The 23761-nt window shown below is 34.9% G+C and overlaps 2 protein-coding genes across 2 annotated transcripts in view; both read right to left on the bottom strand.

The window, feature by feature from the left end:
* LOC107718904 (guanine nucleotide exchange factor DBS-like) overlaps positions 1-10283 on the bottom strand; it is a 75292-nt gene extending 65009 nt beyond the window's left edge. Inside the window, exon 1 of the mRNA XM_016526159.1 lies at positions 9925-10283. Within this exon, the coding sequence (XP_016381645.1) occupies positions 9925-10006 (82 nt within the window). The 5' untranslated portion in view covers positions 10007-10283. The remainder of the gene's footprint in view (positions 1-9924) is intronic.
* A 6163-nt stretch (positions 10284-16446) lies between these two features.
* The window catches only part of LOC107718903 (sodium-driven chloride bicarbonate exchanger-like), a 49566-nt gene continuing 42251 nt past the window's right edge, over positions 16447-23761 (bottom strand). The window contains exons 15-24 of the mRNA XM_016526157.1: positions 22498-22743; positions 22294-22399; positions 19498-19659; positions 19202-19315; positions 18936-19097; positions 18596-18847; positions 18404-18472; positions 17831-17962; positions 17634-17698; positions 16447-16687 (exon numbers count right to left, since the gene is read on the bottom strand). Of these exons, the coding sequence (XP_016381643.1) occupies positions 16447-16687; positions 17634-17698; positions 17831-17962; positions 18404-18472; positions 18596-18847; positions 18936-19097; positions 19202-19315; positions 19498-19659; positions 22294-22399; positions 22498-22743 (1549 nt within the window). The remainder of the gene's footprint in view (positions 16688-17633; positions 17699-17830; positions 17963-18403; positions 18473-18595; positions 18848-18935; positions 19098-19201; positions 19316-19497; positions 19660-22293; positions 22400-22497; positions 22744-23761) is intronic.

Raw genomic sequence — 23761 nt, 5'->3', positions numbered from 1 at the left:
TATATTTATATTAATTGATATAAATACATTATGATCTATATATTTTTTACTTTGTGCTATAAGATCATAATGAAAACAACAATATAATCAATCAAAATAATATATTCATAATTTATCCATAAAATTACCATAAATATATAACATTTAAAAAAACATGTAAATTTATTTTTGCTTTGACTTTTTGCTATCAGTTCATTGTCTTCTTTCATGTCTGATAAAAACACTTTCATGTCTGATTGCTGACATCCACATCATTTACAGTTCCTCTTTTAAGCTCCAAGAATGCACCCAAACAAAACTGAATATGCAAAAACGACTAAAAACCAATAAAATAACCACACTTGCTCTGGCATTTCTATTTTCACAACAAAATTAGTCACAATGATGAATGAAGCGGCCAAACTGACCCAGCCGTTTAATCCTCTTTATGAGCGTCTGACGGTTCAAACACACACACACACACCATAACTTCAACTACACACATACAAAAAACTAAATTAAAACATCACACTTCTCTAGACAATGAAGTATTTTTTAGCTATAGTTGCATCAGAAGCAAACCAGAATGAAAGAGGAAGGTGGGGATGTATGAGGAAGACATACTTCTCCTCGATCTAACTAAAAACCAATAAAATAACCACACTTGCTCTGGCATTTCTATTTTCACAACAAAATTAGTCACAATGATGAATGAAGCGGCCAAACTGACCCAGCCGTTTAATCCTCTTTATGAGCGTCTGACGGTTCACACACACACACACACACACACACACACACCATAACTTCAACTACACACATACAAAAAACTAAATTAAAACATCACACTTCTCTAGACGATGAAGTATTTTTTAGCTATAGTTGCATCAGAAGCAAACCAGAATGAAAGAGGAAGGTGGGGATGTATGAGGAAGACATACTTCTCCTCGATGCTAATTCAGTCTCCAGACACACTTTCAGCAAATGATGGTACGACTCCATTTCCCCGGCCGAGATGCGGACCAAGGAGAAGGACGCTCTGCGTGTGTACCGCCCACATACCGAGCAGCGGGACGGGATGGTCTGATAGTGTTGGGAGACGTCCATACTGCAATACAAACTCAGAATACCCCTGCTCATGCCCAACCTGCCTCACTACAGCTCGCTGGACGACACGCTAGCTGTGTAGCTCCTGTGAATTGTAAGATCACAGAAGAGTAAGAACTGAACAGAGTAAGTGGACAGAAGCATTGCTGTCTCTGGATTAAGAGAACTATTCTAGTTCACTTCTCCAGTGGTGGATATACTTACACACACACCTTCACCTGAGAGCACAGTCGCTCCCACAGAACGGTCAATACACAACATCCTAACACACACCCACTTCCCTATCTGAACAAGAACATACTATTTTTTTTTTTAACGGTTTACCTTATCTATCCCTAAAAGGTGCATATTAGTACCTTAAGAGTAGTTGTATGTACTCTTAAAGTACTACTATAAACCTTTTATAGGTAAATAAGCTACAAAGTTGTCACTTTAAGTGTGCTGCCCCAGTGATAAGCTGTTGTTTCCCTAAAGGTACAATTTTTGCACTTTTTTTTCTGAGAGTGTATTTTAGTTAATTTTATTTATTTATTTATTTAATGTTAGAATTAAAAAAATGAAATAAATACAAAATAAATATTTAATATATTTTTTTAAATTATTCATATTTAGCAGATGTCTGGACAATATTATATAATATATAGCTAAGTAACAATTTAATAAAGTAAAGAATATTAACCACATAATAATCTCAATGAATTGTAAATCATAATCACCTTCTTACATTTCAAAATTCTTAAAGGGGACATCAGATTATATTTTCTTCTTGTTTTTAGCTTTTTTTTTTTTGCATTCAGTTAAGTATCTGGCCTGTCTGCCAGCTCAAAAAAGCTGAAAAGAAAACATGCAGCCAGTTTGTTATGGGCTGTCTGAGTCTGAAACTGTCATCCAGCGAGCTGTTTCAATACGCAGCCGGTTTCTACATAGATAGCTAGCTATTAGAATAAGACCGAGCCATTTACAGAGTCCAAGGCAGCAATTGTCTTGTGTTGACACGCCCCACAGAAGAGAGGGGCGGGGTGAGCAGTAGCTCATTATCATTTAAAGAGACATGCACCGAAACGGGTCGCGGTGAACAGAGGTAAAAAGGGTGTTGTTTTACACGACCATTGACAAATTTTAACCAAAGTATGTTACCGACATTTCATGATGACCGTAAAGAATTATACCAACTTGTGGAAAATGGGCATCCGATGTCTCTTTTAAGACAACATACATTTTGACTCGGATTAGATTTATGCTTAAAACAAGAACAAACAATTTGACTAACTTAAAATCTAATTTTATATAAAATTTTGGTTAAAATTGAGTTTTATGAAACAAGAAAAAAAATCAATTTTCTAATAGTGCAAGAAAAACAATTCTCTAAAGATATATTCTCTGAACTCAGCAATCTTCAGTGAAAAATAGAAAAACTTGGACTTTGAAACAAATTTCACATTGTAATTATTTGTGAAATTTACTTTACTTTTTTTTTTACAGCGTATGCAATGTTTTTGCAGGATTGTTTTAAGGATGTTATGATGTTTTTAGTGGAAAATATTACTGATAATAAGAAAATAACTTTTGCAGTGCATACTTTGTATCCTCTGCATGATAATTCATACTGCCTCTAGAGACTTTCTGCAGCATACAGTACTCTTGGCCGAGTGTGTGTGTGTGTGTGTGTGTGTGTGCTATTCTTGTGCGTGCTTTTACTAAGTGAGCTCATTGTGGTACAGAGTCTTAATATTTCTCCCAGTAATTAAATTTTATCCTCATTTACTCACTCTAATGTAATTCTAAACCCATACATGGAACACAAAAGGAAAAATGACCAGTTTTCCACGTAATAAAAAAAGGTCGGTCGCTCAAGCTCCAACATGACAAGACATAAAAAGAAAGAGGTTCATCCATCCTAGTCCATCCTAGTAGAAATGTCCGATTCATGACTTTCCGTATTTGTTAGTGGCTTTGGAAAAAATCATCTGCTAAATGAATAAATGTAAATAAATATTTCTTTTGAATCAGATCTTATAAATGAATCCGTTTACAAAATTGAACTGAATGATCAATCATCTGACTCAATGATTCAATTGCAGAAGTTGACTTCTAAGAAGATTTTTATATTTTTATTAGAGATGCACCGATCGATCGGCCAGGGATCGGAATCGGCCGATTTTCCTCATGATCGGCCTGGATCGGTGTTCCGTCGGTCAGTCTCACTTCTTTCAGATTTCGAGCCGATCCGTTTTGTTACCAGCGGCACAGGCAATAACGTCAGCCGCGCATTCTCGCTCTCTTCTCTCCGACGACCCCTTCTCTCTCACACACATCTCATTCGCTCCAGCTAAAGGGATAGTTCACCCAAAAATGAAAGTTCTGTCATCATTTACTCCCCCTCAAGTAGTTTCCAAACCTGTATGAATGTTGTATATGCTGTCAATTATAGTTCTTAGAAAGAAAATCGGAATCGGCAAAAATCGGTATCGGCAGATCACACTAACAAAAAATCGGAATCGGTCAAGAAAATTGCAATCGGTGCATCTCTAATTTTTATAATATTTTATGGCATGTTTTGTCATTTTGGAGCTTGACAGTCCCAGTCCTCATTCACATCCATAAAACGGACAGGACATTCTTAAAAAAATAACAAATAAAAATCACAAAAATAAAGTCTGTTTGGAACAACATACTGGGTGAATAAACAATAACAGACTTTTCATTTTTGTCTGAACTTTATCCATTTAAAAGCTTCTGACTTTCTTCCCCTTGACCTTCATGTTAACCACAAACAGAACTTTCTTATCTGTATCGGACTAAACGAAACTCCTGAGCAGGATTACGAAGAAGTAAACAGTTCTGAATCAATGGAATAACTACTGGCACATTTTTTTCTGGTCACATTGCTGTGTGTGTAATCATTATTAAGCCCATAAACCTCTTTTTCCCCCCAGAAACACCTCACAGCTCCCAACCAAAGCCAGCCGAGCTGTAACTCTCTCAGAAATGTCTCCTTATATCATTCTCAGAAATACAGACGATAAACACAAAGTTCGTCCTCAGGCACAAATGCTCTTAAAATCTGCTTGAAAAGACAGAATGCTGACTTACACATAACTGAACCCATTGTGCTGACGGTCCCGTGCCACGCGAGAGGTCCCAAGAGCAGCGGAGACCCACAGACTCCCTCACTCCGTGTGTCTCCTTCAGGTCCTGTCTTACTCCCGTATGTCTACAAAGATGTTAACAGAGGTGCATGTGCCTCTGAAACGCAGGTAACACATTGACATGCTTTCTACAAATAACTCTGAGAATGCCAGAAGCACCAGTAGTTTCCTCTTCCTCTCTCTCCCAGTGAGACATTCATCACTGCACAGCACTCTGTGGTTAAAGTACGTCAGGAAGAACTTCTCACAAACACAGATTCCTTTCCCCCTCTCCACCCCAAAACAGAGCCCTGCTACACACACACATAAACCCCTCCCCGCAACCCTCACACATGAGACGGCATCATGTGGCACTGACTGTTAAATCTAACCTGAGGACTCAACTTTTTTCAGTCACTTTCACAGTGGAAAACAAATGTAACATGCTAAATTGAGAAGCAAAAAGTGGGAAACGAACCCAAAGAGTGATTCCATGCTTGTTTGAGCGCTCACTTGTAGGTGAGCTAATGTTTTATGGATAACTTCAGACATTCCTGTGGATGGAAACCTGTGCATGTAAAATAAGGCACACTTTTACTGTCTGGATCTCCGGAAATCACAGTCAGTCTGACACACACTCAAGAACAAGCTCAGTTGCAAGAATATATGGAATGTCTTTGAACTGAGAAAATAACTGTTTGAAATAATTCATTGTAATTACCGTTTTTCAAAAAGGTACACTCAAGCTGCATGCTAACATACAATAACTGCCTGAAAACTATCGTGATCTTTGGTGCAAGGGGGTCAGTGAAAATTATTATTATTATTATTATTATTATTTAATACAGTTATAATTTAATATCATGGCATTAATAATTAATTTTATTCTATTGACATATACATAGTTTTTAAAAATGTTATAATATTAATATATTATTATTATTATTATTATAAATTTACAGATTTTATATTATGCCATTTATAATTTTATTGGCATAATTAAATTTCTGTTATTGACTTGCCATAGTTTTACTTTTTTACATCACTATTATTATTATTGTTGTTGTTGTTGATTATGTCATTCTTATTTACAAAAGTGATGATGATGATAATAATATTAAAGATACAGTCCCAACCACTAATATTGGCACCCTTGGTAAATATGAGCAACGGTGGCTGTGAAAATAAATCTGCATCGTTTATCCTTTTGATCTTTCATTCAAAAAAATTCACAAAATTCAAACCTATCATTGAAGTAAAACAATGGAAAGTGGGGGGAAAATCTTATTATGAAATAAATGTTTTTCTCTAGTTCACATTAGCCACAATTATCGGCACCCAATTAATGCAACATTCTTTTCCCAAGATATCAGCTCTGAGTTTTCTCAGCTCCATGCTGGTGCTTCTTCTCTTCAGTTCACCACACTCATTTTCTATAGGGTTCAGGTCAGAGGACTGGGATCATGGCAGAAGCTTCATTTTGTGCTCAGTGAGACATTTATGTGTTGATTTTGATGTTTGTTTTGGATCATTGTCCTGATGGAAGATCCAACACCGGGCCATAATACGATTTCTAACAGAGGCAGTCAGGTTTAGATTTTATCTGTTGGTATTTGATAGAATCCATGACGCCATGTATCTGAACAAGATGTCCATGACCTCCGGCAGAAAAACAGGCCCACAACATTAAAGATCCAGCAGTATATTTAACTGTGGACATGGGGTACTTTTTATCCCTGTTTGCACCAAACTCATCTGGTGGGTTTGGCTGCCAAAAAGCTCTTTTTTTTTAGTTTAATCTGACCATAGAAGCCAGTCCCGTTCAAAGTCCCAATCACATCTGACAACTGAATATGCTGGAGTTTGTTTTTGGATGAGTGAAGAGCCCCATTTGGCCCCATTTGATTTCTGAGAACTAGACTACGCCTGACTTTGATCCGGAAGGAGAACTTCCTGTATATCTGAGCAATCTAACCTAGACAGTGTGAGAATAAAATATTGATTGACATGAGCGCAGCATTGAAGCTATAACAGATATTATACAGAGCAGCACACAAAAGCAGACGGGGCGAGGAGAGGAGGGAGGGAAGGAAGTACAATGACCTTCCTATTGTTCACCTTTTTGGATTTGCTGTTGAGCGTCACTGCTCACTGCCGCTGTTTTATTGTGAGTCCAAGTCTTTGGAGATACTGTCACGCTGATAGCAGCTTGAAATAAAGCCCAGTTCAAGGATTTTGGGCTGTATATAGAATTTGACGGGTCAAAATGCAGTCAGGAACTAAGCATAAACTACTAAAACACACAGACAAAAAATGTAAGATGTAATTGCGTATTTTATTTTGTTATTTTATGTCATTGATTCAGTTTCTTTAAAACCTTTTAGAGCACAAAATGAAGTTTGGTCTCTTTAAGACAGCTTGAAGCATAAGTTAAGACAATGAGTTTTGATATATTACAGCCATACGCTAAAAGTTTGAGGTGAGTAAGGTTTTTTTTTAATTATTATTAATACTTTTTAGCAAAGATCAAAAGTGACAGTAAATACATTTCAAGTGTTATAAAATTTATTTTTCAAATAAACGCTGTTCTATTCTATACACCAAAGAATCCTGATGAAAAAAAATGAAGAATTTCCACCAAAATATTAAGCAGCTCAACTGTTTTCAATATTGATAGTAAAAAAAGCAGCTTTCCTAAAGCACCAAATCAGTATATTAGAATGATTTCGGAAGGATCGTGTGACACTGAAGACTGAGTAATGATGCTGAATATTCAGCTTTGCCTCACAGGAATAAATTACATTTTAAGATCTATTAAAATAGTCATTTTAAATTTTAATAATATTTTACAATATGACTGTTTTACTGTATTTTTGATCAAATAAAATCAGCCTTGGTGAGCATAATGAACTTCTTTCAAAAACATTAAAAAGTCTTACTGACATTAAACTTTTGAAAGATAGTGTATAGAAAAACAGGTTCTGTGAAAAATACTGTTATGATATACAATGACATGAATTGAAATTTCAACTGATTTGTGTTCAGAAATTCAGACAATGTGTGTGTGCTTAAGCTTGTGGGTGTGATGCTGTGTGTGTGTGTGTGTGTGTTTTATCTCTGTACCAGTGCCCAGTATTTGGCTTGTTTCTGTTAATCCCTTTATCCTGATTAGTTTAGGATGACTGAATAACATTGTTTTTTTTATTATTTTAAACAACTTTTAAGCAGCAGTGGAGTCAGAATGACTGTCAGATTAAAGCGTAGACTCTCAGAGGGAAGTCAGTCTAAATAATAAAAAAAAAAGAACAAAACAAAAACAACTTTGTTGTAAAGTCATAAAAAGGTATTCATAACATTAAAAACCATTCAAGTCTTTCCTAACATTGCAGTAATGTTGTTATGATGTTGTTTAAACCTTTTTTTCCACCATGTACTATGTTTAGCATCACCAAAGTGTCAAATTTTTGCCATATTCTTCTTTAAAAAAGGGTAAAGGTGAAATATACCCCAATGTCGCCAATATTTTTTCTTATTAAACTTGCATTTAAAAGTGGTCGGTAAAATTGTTTAAATGTTTTTGAAAGAAGTCTCTTATGCTCAACAAGGCTGCATTTATTTAATCAAAAATAAAGTAAAAACAGTAATACTGTGAAATATTATTTTCTATTGAATATATTTAAAAAATTTAATTTATTCCTGTCTTCAATCACATGAAAAAAAATACTACCAACCCCAAACTTTTGAAAGGTAGTGTAAATATGAAGATCAGCTAATATATGCAAATGTACACTGTGTTAGGCTCAGATGCTGCTGTCTTATAGAACGCTTAACTGCTCATCCGGCATGTTAAATATTCATGAGCTCGATATCCAGAAATGAGCAATTTATCACTCAGCTTTGAAATGAACACGAGAGTGATGTCATATGTGACCAATCAGAGAGCAGAACGTAGATGTTTAGTCATCTTGCTATTACAGGGCCGGATGGCCACATCTGTGACTCACTCAGAGAGGCCGATACTCTGACGAATCACCAGAGATGCCGCTAATGCTGATTTCCTCTCAGCAAAACAGAACCAGAAATAACTCTTGTATTTTTCTATTGTTTGTTCAAAACCAAAGGCAGGTTTGAGAGGCCGTCCAATAAGTTTGAATTTGAACATTTGGATATTTCAAACTTCTAGTTTGAAAGTCCAGTTCAGTGCAGTGAATTGAAAGCAAATGGTTTAACCATTGTTTAAAAAAGCCTGCTGGTTTTCAGTTGGCTCAGAAAGCTGAAGCAGCGGTGTGTTATAATGCGGATGATGAACTTAGGAAACAGTGAGTGTGTGTTTAAAGCATGGAGTGTCTCTGTGAATCAATATGGCTGAGCTGGCCCATCTCAGTTTCCATGGCAACGGACTTTACGTCCCCCGAGGGCTGCAGTGGGGGCGGCAGCAGTGCCTCTCTCTCATGCAGGACAGCGCTAACAGCAGCATGGCACAATAACCTACTTCACTCACTGGCATGGGAAAGCACCTGGATATTTCCCTGCTTTTCATGGTACAGGAAGATGAAAAATATAACTGTTTGGTGTAAACACCTTCTCAGAGAGGAGATTTCTTATTCAACCAGATTTATCTATGCTGTTTTTTTACATCCCGCATTTATTTTTTTAAATTTGCTGAAAATGTCAAATTAATTAAGGTATGTGATTCTGATACAAACAGGTGCCATCATTTCATTAGACATCCCTTATTAGCCGGTAGTTTCTATGCAAAGACATTACCGTAACCTCAAAAAAGTCATATATTTAAATGCTAAAAAATAATCAAATTAAATAGCATCTTTGCACTTTGATACACTAAAACCAGTGCTTTCTGCTATGGATTCAGTGGAATGGAGCCTTATTCATACAGCCTGCATTGTTTATAGTCAAACAGCACCTCTTGTAAAATGTTTAAATAAAAATCTAATAATAATTAACTTTATGAACTTATATTATGTTATATTAATTACACACACATTGTTTATTTTTAATTGAATAATATATTAATAGAATATAGTATTAATAAATACTATAAATAATGTGTAATATTATTATTAATACTGAATGATGTTAACTTGCTTTTTTTAAATATGAATGTTTTTACTTTGGACTGGTAAACTGTAAATGTGAAAATATTTAAAGCCTTGTCTAAATCTATACACACAATATATGTATTAATATGTATTAATAATAATAATAATAATAATAATAATAAAAGTCCACATTTTATTTTTTATTTATTTATTTCGTTGAGAATCTGTATCTAAATTTGACTAAGCTGTATTTATTTTCTGAATTTACTGAAAGGGTATTTTTAATTGAATTAATTTTATTAAATTAAGTATGTGATTCTCAGGTGCAAAATTAGAAACAAAATCAGTCGGTAGTTCCTATGCAAAAGACCGAATAACCTCAAAATCCCCTCCATAAATTAAGAAATAAAAATGAATAATAGTAAAATAAAATAAACCAATAAAATTCTGCAATTGCTCTCCATCTTCACATTCTGTGTGTGCTAAAATAAAGCATAGAGGTCTAAAATCAAGCTTCTATCACTGTCCATCAGGAAACCTCATGGTTTCCCCTAAACCCCAGAATTCATGGACTGCACCTGAATCAGCGATAGAAAGATCAATCACAGCTGTAACACACCCCCATCAGCCTCAGCAGAGAATAATCCACTCACCAACATGGGTGATGATACAGTCCACCCTCTGCTGTAGCTCCAGTAGAGACATCTCCTCTTCCTCCTCCAGCCTGCAGAGCATCTCAGGGTGTGAACGGTGGCCTCTCTCCTCTCCTCTCCTCTCCTCTCCTCTCACAAAGACAGCAGCCACTCCCAGCCCTTGATGGAGATCTCCGATGGAAGACACGAGAGAGTGCCGGTGACACCGGCAGATGAATCCGGCTCTTTTGTTCTACAGTGTGGAGATGCAGAGGCTTTTGTGATGTTAATCATTCATTCTGAATCTCAGCGCCTGAGTGATGCTGGCTGGACTTTACCGCCTCTCAAACCAGCTCTATGGCTTCTATCCTATAGACTGTGTTAGGCACCAGGAAGGGAATCAGAGGGAGGCAACAGTACCTGCCTTCAGAGAGACACAAAGCTCCCTTTACACAAAACCTGGAACAATGGATTCAGTGGAATGGAGCCTTGTGCATACAGCCTGTACTGTAATAGTCCTGTTGCTGTAAAAAGCATAATTAATTAAAAACTATTACTGTTATTCAATTTATTATATTAATTATATTATATTATTAACTGATATATTAATAGAGTATACTATTAATAATATAATAAAATAATATGTATTATTATCATTAATGCATACAGCCTGTGCTGTAAAACAAAACCTCTTGTAAAATGTTAAAGCCATTAAAATACGTTTTTGATATATTATTCAATATACTAAATTATACATTTTACATTATGTTTTATATCATACATTTTATATTATAATTTTATATTGTTATTTAATTTATCAATGTATTCATTTAATACATTATTAATAAATGCACAAATAATATTTAATAATATTAATACTGAACAATGTCATTATTTTGTGTTCCTTTTTTTAAACATTAATTTTGGTGCATTGGTTAGGTAATGCAATAATAAATTGTACATATACATGTACATATTTGAGTCCTTAATACTTTATATTATGTGAGATATATATATATATATATATATATATATATATATATGACGTGTAAGTCTGCAAATCCAGACAAACATGCATTAAAATACTACTACTACTACTACTACTAATAATAATAATAATGAAAATAGTAATTTAATTACATACTACTACTAAAAATAATAGCATATTTAATTATAATAACAATAGCAATAATAGTAATTAAATAATAATAATAAATATTTGAATGCATATTTGAAAAGATTGAATGTTGTACATATGTTAAAAATATCAAACAATATCTAAATATTATACATATAATTTGATACAATTATGTTATATTTCACATGTTTTCTTTTTTATTTACTTACTTTTTTTGTTGTTGTTGTTGAGGAGCTGCATCACATATGACTGAGCTGGGCTCTTTTCCACGTTTTGATGTGAGCTGATGGGCCGTTCTCATCTTACTTGACACTGCCCTTGGGAGCCCGATCATCACCTTGGAAACGTTCAGTGATGAGACGCCATCTGTGCTCCTGCCATAACATGTAAACTCACTTCACATGTTTTACTCATTAAAATGTTTTAAGGGTAATTAAGGATAGTACTTGAGTGTTGATCTTGTTTTCATGATGATATATGCAACTTATTCTTATTTATTTATTTTCCCAAACATCCATACTAAATGTGTTCTGCACTGCAGTGTCACTCAAAATGATTATTTAAAAAATAATCATATAAATTATACATAAGACTGTTAGAAATGGAAAAGTAGCTTTAGTAAATGTTGAGATAATTGCACAGAGAAAATGTCGTAAATGTCATTTAGGGCAGTGGTTTTCCACCGCTCTGCACATTTTGTGTGTCTCCCTTACTTAACACACCTGATTCAGATCATCAGTTCATTAGGAGAGACTCCATGAACTGAACTGAGTGTGACAGATAAGAGAGACATACAAAATGTGCAGAGAGGTGGGTCCCCAGGACCACGATTGAAAACCACTGATTTAGGGCATGAAAAACATTGACCTACTAAACTTTCACGGCCAGATGGCGATGTTGGTCCACTTCCTGACAAGAGCGATGAAGCCTGTACTGCAGCGCCTCCTGCTGGACACATTAGAATGACATTCATGCAGCAAACACGCCATCTATTGGACATACGGGGCAAACGCCTGGACCCAAAATACTGCATTTGATTTGATATTTACTTCCAAAATTAATCGCAATATATCAATCGCAAATCTGAGGTTTCGTTCACACTGTCATTTTTTGGGATTGACAACCGCATTCTGCTGCTGTGTGAACGTGGCCTAAACGACACATTGAACGCTTGTTATGCTACAAAATAGCAGATGTTAATGGCGTCCCGAGAAAATGATCCACCATTATACATTTTCAGCTCGACTGTTGAAACGAGGATAATCTATAACACCTGTAATCAATTAATAAAAAAATTAATTGTGAACGTGGCCTAAACGACACATTGAACGCTTGTTATGCTACAAAATAGCAGATGTTAATGGCGTCCCGAGAAAATGATCCACCATTATACATTTTCAGCTCGACTGTTGAAACGAGGATAATCTATAACACCTGTAATCAATTAATTAATAAAAAAAATAAATAAAAAAAAAAGTCTGCGGCAGACAGAGGAAGGAACAGATTAACGCACATGAGCGTGAAAAGAACTGCATTGCATTTTATAAGATCAGAAATCAATTTCACTTGTTTTGTAGGCCTACTTTGCCTTTGGATGAGCAGCATATGCACAAGAGCCGTGCAGTCTGTAGTCCTAAAACCTGGATCAGAATTATAGGCAGCATTTGGAAATTTCCAAGGCCTAAATTTTTTGAAATGTTTTTTTTTTTTTTTTTCCTAAGTAGGCCTAATGTTTGATTGTTTTCCCCACGTTCTTTCACGTACGTTGGTGTTGTATAAATGTAAACACAATCATACCTCAATCGTGAAATAAACAAAACGCCTAAATAAATTAATTATTTAGCTAAATAAGGACTAACTACCACAAGGATGTGAGTTTACCTGCTTGACGCATCGGACATCAGACGGTAAATGCAAACCGCAAAAAGAGAAGCTGTAGAATACACTGAAAATGTAATCATGCAGAATTTACTGGAAAAGGTAATTCTATAGGCCTACTTTTATTGCAGAAGTAGTTTAAATTTATAGTGTACCTGAAGGATACAAGCCCACATCTACGAATATTTATCCTTTCTAACACCGTATTTGAAGAAAATAATAGCTAACACGATTTTATCAGTGTAAATTAATGGATAAATTATTAAAATAAATAAAAATAACATAAAATAAAGCAGTTACCGAAGCAGTCTGCTTTTTAAGCTGGATTATGATCCTTTGAGGATGTGGTGGTTTGTATTGTGTCCCTAACCTTGAGATGGTAACCCTCAGAGGACTTCATTGTAAAACTGCTTATCAATATTAAATAACCTCAGACTCCAGCAGTTTCGGCCTCAGTGACAGTTTCTCTTTTAAAGGTCAGTCAGACCCAGAACAAAGACATGAGGAAAATCTGTCTAGAATTATTTTGCAACATCATCAATCCTACATTACAAAGAGCTGGACTTCAGGACACATCCCTTAGGCCTATACACATGGGCATTTGAATAACTCGTTAATTATGTGTTAAACTTACCTTTCAATATCATGCCATTTTAGGGACTGATAAAATATCTCTTGTATATAGTAAATGTAAAAAGATCAACTGTCGCAAAAACACACTTTAGCGTCAGTTTATTTGCAGTCACATTTATTCGGATGAAAATTGCTCACAGTTGTAATGATACATATTCATTTGAATGAATAACTTAAACAACAGAGACTGTTTTCAGGAAGTTAATGATTATTTTACAGTGAAATCAACAGAACTTAATGCTGCCGACATGTGCATGACATAGATGTGCGTGTTGTAGTTTTGTTAACCAACTTGGAAAATGCCAAAACACTGTAATAACACTGACAGTAACATGAAAACATTCATACCCCCCACCCCCACAGTCTATACATATTTAAATCTATCCACATATTAAATAACTTTATTTAAGATTGTACACATAGACAAACTACAGAATCACATGTATGTGTGTTGATGATAAATGTTAGATTTGTCTCTGGTTAGTGTATGGTGTAATGCCCCTCTTACGAAAAGGAATATTATTGCATTTCTTGTAGGATTTTTGTATTATCGGCAGTAATAGTATAATTCGCTCGTTTGAGTGATGAGGTCTCTCCTCGGCTTGCAAATGAGTCTTGTAGAGGAGACAGATGCCCACTCACTCAGAAACATTGTGAAAACCCGCACTATACAGTTATATTATTTGCAACGTTTTAACAACATATATGTTTACTATTATTTGCATGGTTAAGTGCTACACAAAATGACATAAAGCTTTGTAATAATCATAAAAACAAATAAAAAAAAACCAAGTCCAGATCAACAAGTGAATTTATGAATATGGATGCGTTTCAAATGAAGAAGTTTGGGAGAAAATGTTGTAGGCTAAAATGAGCACAGTCCTGGCTCATATGTGTGTTTGTTTTTAGGGAAATCTTACCATAACATTCATAAAATGAGAAAACTGTTCATAAAAGTTATTTTAAAAATGTTGGTCACTGCTCATAAGTAGTAAAAGTTAACATCAAGTATCTTATGGAGTAATGTGGAGAACATTTTGACGCACAGACACTGAAAAAGCTGATATAACTACATTTGCATCTTCTTTCAGAAATTGATTTTTACTATTTTGATATTTTAACTATGCCTGCAAATTAATATTGATCATTTATGCATAATAAAAAAGAATGAATTTCATATAATAAACATATCCAGGCTATAAGACAAGGAATTTCAATAGAATCTACTTTCAAAAAAATATAAAACATACAAAATACACTCTACCTGGTTGAAAACAAAAGTAACCTTAATTTTGTTTATCGGAACAGATTTGGAGAAATTTTGCAATACATTATTTGCTCACCAATGGATCCTCTGCAGTGAATGGGTGCCGTCAGAATGAGAGTCCAAACAGCTGATGAAAACATCACAATAATCCACAAGTAATCTACATGACTCCAGTCCATCAATTAACATTGTGTGAAGTAAAAATCTTTGCGTTTGTAAGAAACAAATCCATCATTAAGGTGTTTTAATTTTAAACTGTCAAATCTGGCCAAAATAGACAAGTCCATAATCCATACCTCTATCACCTCCGGTGAAAAATCCCCACTTGTTCTCTTACTTCAAAATGCACCAACATATTTGTTTAGAACTATTTTTGAACTGATTCAGATGAGATGACTTTTCCACTAGAGAAAGCAATATTATGGATAGAGAACTCATATTCTAGAAGCAACAGTTTGAAGTTAAAAAAGTCTTAACAATGGATTTGTTTCTCACAAACATGCAGCTTTTCACTTCATGAGACATTAATTGATGGACGGGAGTCCTGTGGATTACTTGAGGATTATTAAGATGTTTTTATCAGCTGTTTGGACTCTCATTCTGACGGCACCCATTCACTGCAGATGATCCATTGGTGAGCAAGTGATGTAATGCTACATTTCTCCAAACCTGTTCTGATTAAGAAACAAACTCTTCTACATTTTAAATAGCCTGAGAATGAGTACATTTACAGCAAATTTTCATTTTTGGGTGAACTATTCCTTTAACATTGTGCATGCGCTAAAGCTTGACCTTTGACCAATCCGAAAATCATGCTTTTGCATGCATTAAACATTCTCAACAAATACACACAAACATGCACACAAAGCCCAAAATGCTCTGGAACAAAAAGCTTGAATCTCGTATTGTGATGCCAGTGTTTTTAGTAAGATGCCCTTTGTAAAGCCTGGAATTATTTCATTGTTGTTAAACTCTGATGAGGAAGACAGACAACGTTTTTCAGAAAAGGAGAAAAGGTTTGAACATGTAGGAAAACATGAACCATAGCACCAAAGAAATGGAGGCCAGACACCCACAGCACTAGTGTATATACAGTGATCGTGCACAGACGGGATGGGTTGCGTCTTACCTTTGGAAATAAGCATCTGAGACATTAGGAGAGGGAGCTTATGAGTGACAGGGATGAAAAATTCAGTCATGATGTGAGCCTGATACTCACACTTCCATTTTAAAGAGAACAGCATGTTTGAGGACTTCACTAAACAGATTGCTAGGTGAATGTCATCATAATGAAGTGCAGATCCTGAAGGATCATTATTGGATTACAGATGAATTGACTTTATTTAGTTATCTAGGAATTTCACTTTATCCAGTAAGAGTCTTATTTAATTCCACTGGGAATTGATTCCAAATTAGGATAAAGATGTTTTAGCAATCCTATATATTCATTTAGCATTTTTTGAGTAAGGCTGTTGGGGATTTCATAAAAGCGCTCAGATATGACCAAACTCAGATCTAAGAATGAAAATGTAGTCGACTGAATCTTTAACAGAGTTTTTGTCCCGTAGGAGGAATAAAACGAGCTGTAAGGTCTTCACTACTGACTTGAGAAACTGAACATGTCCCATTAGCATAAAATACTATGTATTTGTATTATCCTAATGCAATGTTTGCAGGTGTGTGGTGAGATTAAAGTGACATGTTCGAAGATTGTCGTGTGTGTGAGAGAATGTACTGAGGGAATATTAAATGCAAACCTTTTTGAGCTTTGATCTTTGTTGGTGCTGTCAGTGCTGAGGCCTTTCCAGATATTTCCAAAAGACGTCTTTGTCATTTCATCTGAAATGTTGACTGTGGAAGGATCGTCCCTTGATGAACACAAACACATTTTTATGCCATTTTTAATCTCAGACTATTGTTGTTTAGTCATCTATTTTGAAAGAAACTGTCCTTCAAGAAGAGAGGAGGCCATCTAAACATTTTTACAGAAATTAATGACTGCAAGCTGTACGGCTCTAAATGAAACAAGTGAAATGAAATAATTTTTTTTTGGCATTGTATGTATCTTACTATTACGCTAAAAATGTTTCATCAAAATAAATACACCACTGTTCAAAAGTTTGGGTTGGTACGAAAAAATACATTACAAAACAGTATTACAGTATTACAAAAAAATATTACAATTTAAAATAGTATTTTTTTTTTTTGTAAAGTATTTTAAAATGTGATTTATTGCTGTGATGTCAAAGCTGAATTTTCAGCATCATTACTCCAGTCTTCAGTGTCACATGATCCTTCAGAAACCATTATAGTATAAGGATTTGCTACTCATCAAACATTTATTATTATTATCAGAGTCAAAAACAGTTGTGATTTTTAGTATCTTTGTGGAAACTGTGATTTTTTTTTTTTCAGGATTTTTTGATTAATAATAAGTTAAAAAGAACAGCGTTTATTTGCATCTGTTTTATCAGCATTTATTTTATCTTTTGTTCCAGTTTAAATGCTTTTATTGCAGCTTTTGAACAATTTCCTGAATAAAAGCATTAATTTCTTACTGACCCAAACTTTTGAACGGTAGTTTCTAAATAAACAAACAAACAAATAAATAAATAAATAAAATAAAATAAATCTTTAAAAATGTGCTTTGTATAATATCTAAATAATTGGTCAAATTAATTATTCAATAAAATATTTTTTAAATCACTAACTTAATATAAATACTCTAACAAAACTAGATTTAAGGGTTAGATTAGATAGAAGTGGTAACAACAGCAGGCTACCCATTTTTAACACAGATTTTTTTCTACTTACTTGCAATGCCCCTCTAAGGGCACTTGTACAATTCCTTCATCCTCCATCAAGACACACTGATTCTCCTGAAAGTGAGAGAAAGAACACACTGGTGATCTGTCCTTTTAAAACATTGTCAGCAGTGATTGGTCTTTGCCGGCCAATAGCGTGGTCGCAGGCCGCAACCAATAGCAGTGGGTGATGAGGGGTGGTGGCACCTCTTGCTGTGCATCTTCCATTTTTTTCTTCTTGCTCTCAGGCATGAGATCATCAAGCCAGCTGAGATCCCGCTTACAAAAGACAAAATCCAACAGCTTACGGATGAACAAAAGGGCTAAGACCTGCAAGAAAACACACAGACATCATATGATATCTTACATATAAATTAAAAATATAAAAAACTTTTAAAAAACAAGGAAAATTAGAAATGCTGACTTGAATCAGTTGAAGTTGAAGTAATAAAAATAACCAAAACAAAATGGTAACTAAATAAATAAATACTTAAATTATAAATCATTATTAATCATTATTAATAATTACAATTATTAAACCATGAAATTAAATTATAAAGCTAAATGAAAATATAAAAGAACTAATAAAAATTACAAAAGCATATAACAAAATTACTAAACCATAAACTAAAATCAAAATTATAAAAAATAAAAGCGCATACAAAACATTAATATATACTATAATAGTATTTAAACAATATTAAGTAACATAAGCCACTCCTACAAATGGCTGAATAAACAACTGTCATGCACAATATATGAATTCAGTAATTGCAGTACCTGTATGCCCCTGAGAGACGATGCTCCCATATAGAGGAAAACTCCATATAACACAGGCATCGGGATATTCTGAGGACAAAAACATAAAATAATAACCATTAAAAAGGATGAAATGTCTCAAAAGTTTAATGCAAGCAGCATGTGTTGATCAAACTTAGCAGGCTGACTCAATCTGAGCCAAAGGTCACTGACCTTCAGTACGGAGGTCATAAACACTGAGCTGCCCATCAGGACGAATATCATGAGGCCGGTGAAGCGCTGCTCTCTGATGCCCAAGAACTTGGGCTGTTCGCCAGGTGCGGAGCATTCGGACTCCAGCTTCAGGCTGTTCACGTGGCTGATTGACAGCACCGTCGCCGCTACGAACCATGGCAGGCCCATCACAGAGCACACGCCCAGCATCACACCCACCACAAACAGGTCCAGATGATACCCACAGCCTTTCTGTGGAGGCACACATACATAACAAAAGACATCAAGTTGAATATTTGTTGACCAAAAGGAGCATATTGTGAAGGACTTAGCAAAACACCTTCAGCTTGTGTTCCTTCCTGTTAATAATAACAGCAGTGATTTGTTGGTCCATGAAGATAAGGATGGTGCATAGCAGAGCTGGGATGAAGGCCACAATAATGGTCCACCATGGGTTTGGACCTATTGGGCTGATGAACCAGCCACGGTCATCTCTGGTTGGCTGTGAGAGATCATCTGATTAATTACATATTCATATGCACAGGATAGATTTGTGCAGAAATTTACAAATGACACAATACTGTAAAACTTCTCTTAACGACTCACTTTGAACTCATTAGGAACCTGTAGTTTGGGGGAAGGGACCCCCAGAGCATAGTCGATCAGAACCATGGTCATGATGGTGATGAAAACCGCAAAATCGCTGATAACTGCCCTCACCTGTTTAGATACACACAGAATTAGAATAAGCACTAGAAATTAACATAAATCTGTGAGCCTTAAAAATGTAAAAGGCTTAGCAGTGCCTCTTTACTCTATTAGGTATAATGGGTCTAAATAAATTATAATTACTATATTATATTGTACTATTCTATACTGAAACACACACACAAGCTTCTTGCCTTCGTGGGGAAGTAACGGCTAGTTTTGAACTCCTTGAGGAAGGAGGACATGGCAACCGTGGAGAAGAAGAGAATGATAGACCAGAAGAGGACGTCAGGGATGTACGGCCCGTGGTGGCCACAGGCCCTGCCTACAAACTCTCCCCTGTTCTCCACACAGCCCTGAGACGAAACACCAGACTCAATAATCACATCTGCTTCAAAGAACATAGATAAACACAAACTCTAGAAAAAAAGAAGACAAAATCATATACAGTCATGTGTAACTGGAAATATCACAAGGATTTGTTTATGGTGGATTAGATTGTGTGTTGTATATTTGTGTGTGTGCAGGAGCTTAAATATAAAGGGGAACTGAGGTGAACCAGCAGAGGATTTGCTTTTTTTAAAGTACGAGTCACTGAAATGTATTAACCCATATCTGAGCCACAGAAATGAGGGGGGTGTCTGTGGGAACGTTCGGGATGGTATATTGTTTTTAAAATAAAGTACTATGCAGGGTGTATAATCTTCTGTATGTATGGGTGACCTATTATTTGTAAAAATGTGCAGTATACAACTGAGCTGAGGTTGTGTGGAACACTTAATGCCACAATGCAATGCACTCAATGATTAATGCATTTAACGCACACACCCTGTCCAGACTTGTACGTCATTGCATGCAATTCCTAACAAACATGATGCAGGATGACGACTGACTGTGTGATGTAGCCTATGAGAATGCAGTTATATACCCATCAAATTCAAGAAATGAAGGCAAAAATGTACCTGTATGGATTTTTGCCAGATTTTTATATGATATGATAAAGTTTAGCAATATCCCACAAACAAGAGCACTGTGTATGTGATACTGATTTTATACAACAGTTCAATAAACAAGTTAGTATTGTGTTACATTTTAAAGATTTTTTATTTTTTGGTTCTTTTTGCCTTTATTTTGATTGGCCAGTTGGTAGACAGGAAGCAAAGTGGGAGAGAGAGGCGGGATCGGTCCACGAACCGGGATTCGAACTCGGGACGCCCGAAGCGCAATGGCGCTATATGTCAGTGTGCTGACGCTATATATCAGCGCCGACAATTTTGTGTTACATTTTAGATGCAGTATTGTCTGTTTTTGCTCAATTTCGCCAATAAAATAGTTCCAAAACAAAACCGCAGCAGAACGTTTGTGCATCTCTAAACAACACAGCAGTGTTTTGTTACTGAATAAATCCATGTTTTTGAACGAATCAAGTGAGCTAATGGAAAAAAAAAAAATTCAATGTTATGGCCACAGTGTACATATTTTATACATATTTCTTTCTAAAGCTACTTTTATCTATTTAATGCTTTTCTCATTTCACACAGTAATGTCTATATTTTGGGGGGTAATTTCTCAGTCCAAATAATGTGCCATTAATAGGGCTGTCAATCGATTAAAATATTTAATCACGATTAATTGCATGATTGTCATGAGTTAACTCGTGATTAATCGCAACTTAATTGCACATTTTTATTTGTTCTAAACGTACCTTAAATTAATACTTTTCAAGTTTTTAATACTCTAATCAACATGGGCATGGACAAATATGGATGCTTTATGCAAATGTATGTTTATTATTAGTGAAACCATACTCAACATAGAGCATAAAGAATTAAACCATAATAAAACCATTTTTAAGAAATTGAATCAAAAGTAAAAAATATCAATTATTATATTAATTTAAACAATTATTATCAATTATTATAATAATTAAAAAACAAATAACTATATTTTACTGGCTTAATTGTTTAGATTTTTATAATGCATTATCTTCTTATCGATCTACCAGTTCACATTTACAACTGCGTGTTTGCTGCATAAAAACATGGGTGGATGTTCGCTTTGGTCTGAACAAAAACAGCAGACGGGTTTATTGAAAATGCAAATTCATTCAGAACGGCACAAATAGAGCGGTTTCCCCGACTGTAAACAAAGCAGCAGCAGCAGCAGGTGACTTTGAAACGTGCAGCACTCATATTTATTTAACGAAATCATGCCTTTTGATGTTTAATCATCACATTAAGCCATATCGCAATTCTTGTCTTTCCCAGATTTAAGACCTCTTGAAATCATAATTAAGACTTTCTTGTACCATTTAAGACTTTTTATGGCCTTAAATTTGATACAACTAAATTTAAGACCTTTTAAGACTTTTTAAGGACCCGCGGAAACCCTGAAACAGAAAATGCGACCTGCATTATTCGCGTTAATAGTGCTGTTAAAATGAATTTGCGTTAATGCGTTATTAACGCGTTAATTTTGACAGCCCTAGCCATTAATAATATGATTATTCATATTAATTCATTGGCACATCATGTAATGAATTAGATTAAAAATGTAATCGCTTGAGAGCTCTAGTTATTTATCACTGCATAATGCATACTGTTTCTCATACTATTTTTAATGAAATCAGTATCCAGCATCATATTTATGAGTTGAATGCACATAAACGCCACCACAAAGTCCTAATTACGAGTAGGAAACTCTGAACTTTCTTTGAGCCCTGAGCAGCTGAGCCTTTAGTCATCTTCAAGAAACGACTAAAGACACATCTCTTCCATCTACACTTGACCCTATAACCCACACTCTCTATTCTATTTCTGTTCTAGCTACTTGTTTTCTTTTTATTTATAAAAAAAAAACTTGACCCTCTAACACTTGCACTCTCTATTCCATTTCTATTATAAACTACTTTTTATCTTTTTATTATGACAATTTCTAACTCGTAAATACAAACTTCCCGTAAATACGAATGCACCAATAGTCACACTTACCTTTACATCTAGGCCTAACCAGTCAATCTCAGATTCAGTGACGTTTTTTTCCTGCCAGTAATTAAGTGTGGCATTGCTGGGTTCTTTAGGCATTGTGCACACACACCTGCAAAACACAAATAAATACATCACATGATTTCACACTGATAACTTTATCAACGAGCTGTGACCTTAAGGAAGATTGATATATGTATCAGTACTCACGAGTACTGAGTGAGCTGGTTGAGGTCGTTGTGCATGTTGAAAGAGTACGTCTCTCCCAGATGAATGAGTTTCTCCAGAGCCTCGTAGATGAAGATGATGCAGATGAGGGAAGCGAAGGCTTCCTCTGTGAATCTTGTGATGTAACACACCAGCGAGCTGGCATCTGTGGCAACCAGCAGAAGACAGAAAAAGGCTGTCCACAGACCGATACACAAACGCAAGGAGAGGTAGGACAAACCATAGTCTCTGAGGAGAAAACACAGATAAAAATGAGTCTCTGTCTTACGGTAAAATGATAAAAGACACTTTGGGGGTGAGTTCACTAAATAGTGTTTCATTTCTTGTGCAATATTTCAGCTAATATAAGAATTAAAATCTTTAAAAAATTGTATTCACTAATCACCTGCAATCTGTGAATATGTATTTCTGTTTATAATTAATTAATGAATTTGAAACTTGATATGTTAATCTAAATTTTTATCTGTGGCTGAGTACTTTGAATAAGCTCATGTGAGCTTTTTTATTTATTTTCCAGTCACTAATATTATATTCTATTTCTAAATTTGCTTCAACTTTATTCTTGTGTGCAATCAATCAATCAATCAAAAAGTAAATCAATCAATAAACCCAATTTAACCAGGTACCAGTGTCATTGTAGTATTGTTAAGATATTGTTATAGTTTTTATTAATATTTTAATTAAATATTTATATGTAGAATTTTTTGTTTTCATTTTATTTAAAATTTTTAATTATGTTTGTTTTTGTCATTTTTATTCCTTGTAGTTTTTTTTTTTTTTAAATATGTCATATAGTTTTTATTCATTCTTATTTATTTTAGTACATCAAGTTAAACTAAATGCAAATAAGAAATGTTGCTTTGGCAGCTAGCTGAAATAAAATAAGTTTACATTTTTATATTTAATTTTATGAATTTTTACCTGATTTGCATATTTCCTTTAATTAAATACAGTGCTACAACAATGCAGATTGCATGTGAAAATAAACAACACTATCAGTGCAATTCATTTCTTAGAGAATTTCCCTGAGCTGACTGAAATACTTCAAAATGCTTAGTGCAAATCAAAGGAGCCTCACTTGCAGAATTTGAAGAGGATTTTCTCAAAGACCAAGACAGGTCCTGTGCTGCCCAGGATAGTGAGGGGCTGCCCAGCAAACAAAGAATACGCTATACCTGTCATAGAGGCTCCAAACAGAGACTCTATTGCACTCTATGAGAGAAATGGGAAAAACATACCATCAGTC

Source organism: Sinocyclocheilus rhinocerous, unplaced genomic scaffold (assembly GCF_001515625.1).
Source record: "Sinocyclocheilus rhinocerous isolate Xijiao unplaced genomic scaffold, SAMN03320098_v1.1 scaffold1595, whole genome shotgun sequence".
NCBI lineage: Eukaryota > Metazoa > Chordata > Actinopteri > Cypriniformes > Cyprinidae > Sinocyclocheilus > Sinocyclocheilus rhinocerous.
The sequence above is the reverse complement of the archived record's forward strand: the minus strand, read 5'-3'. Positions and strand labels throughout refer to the sequence as shown.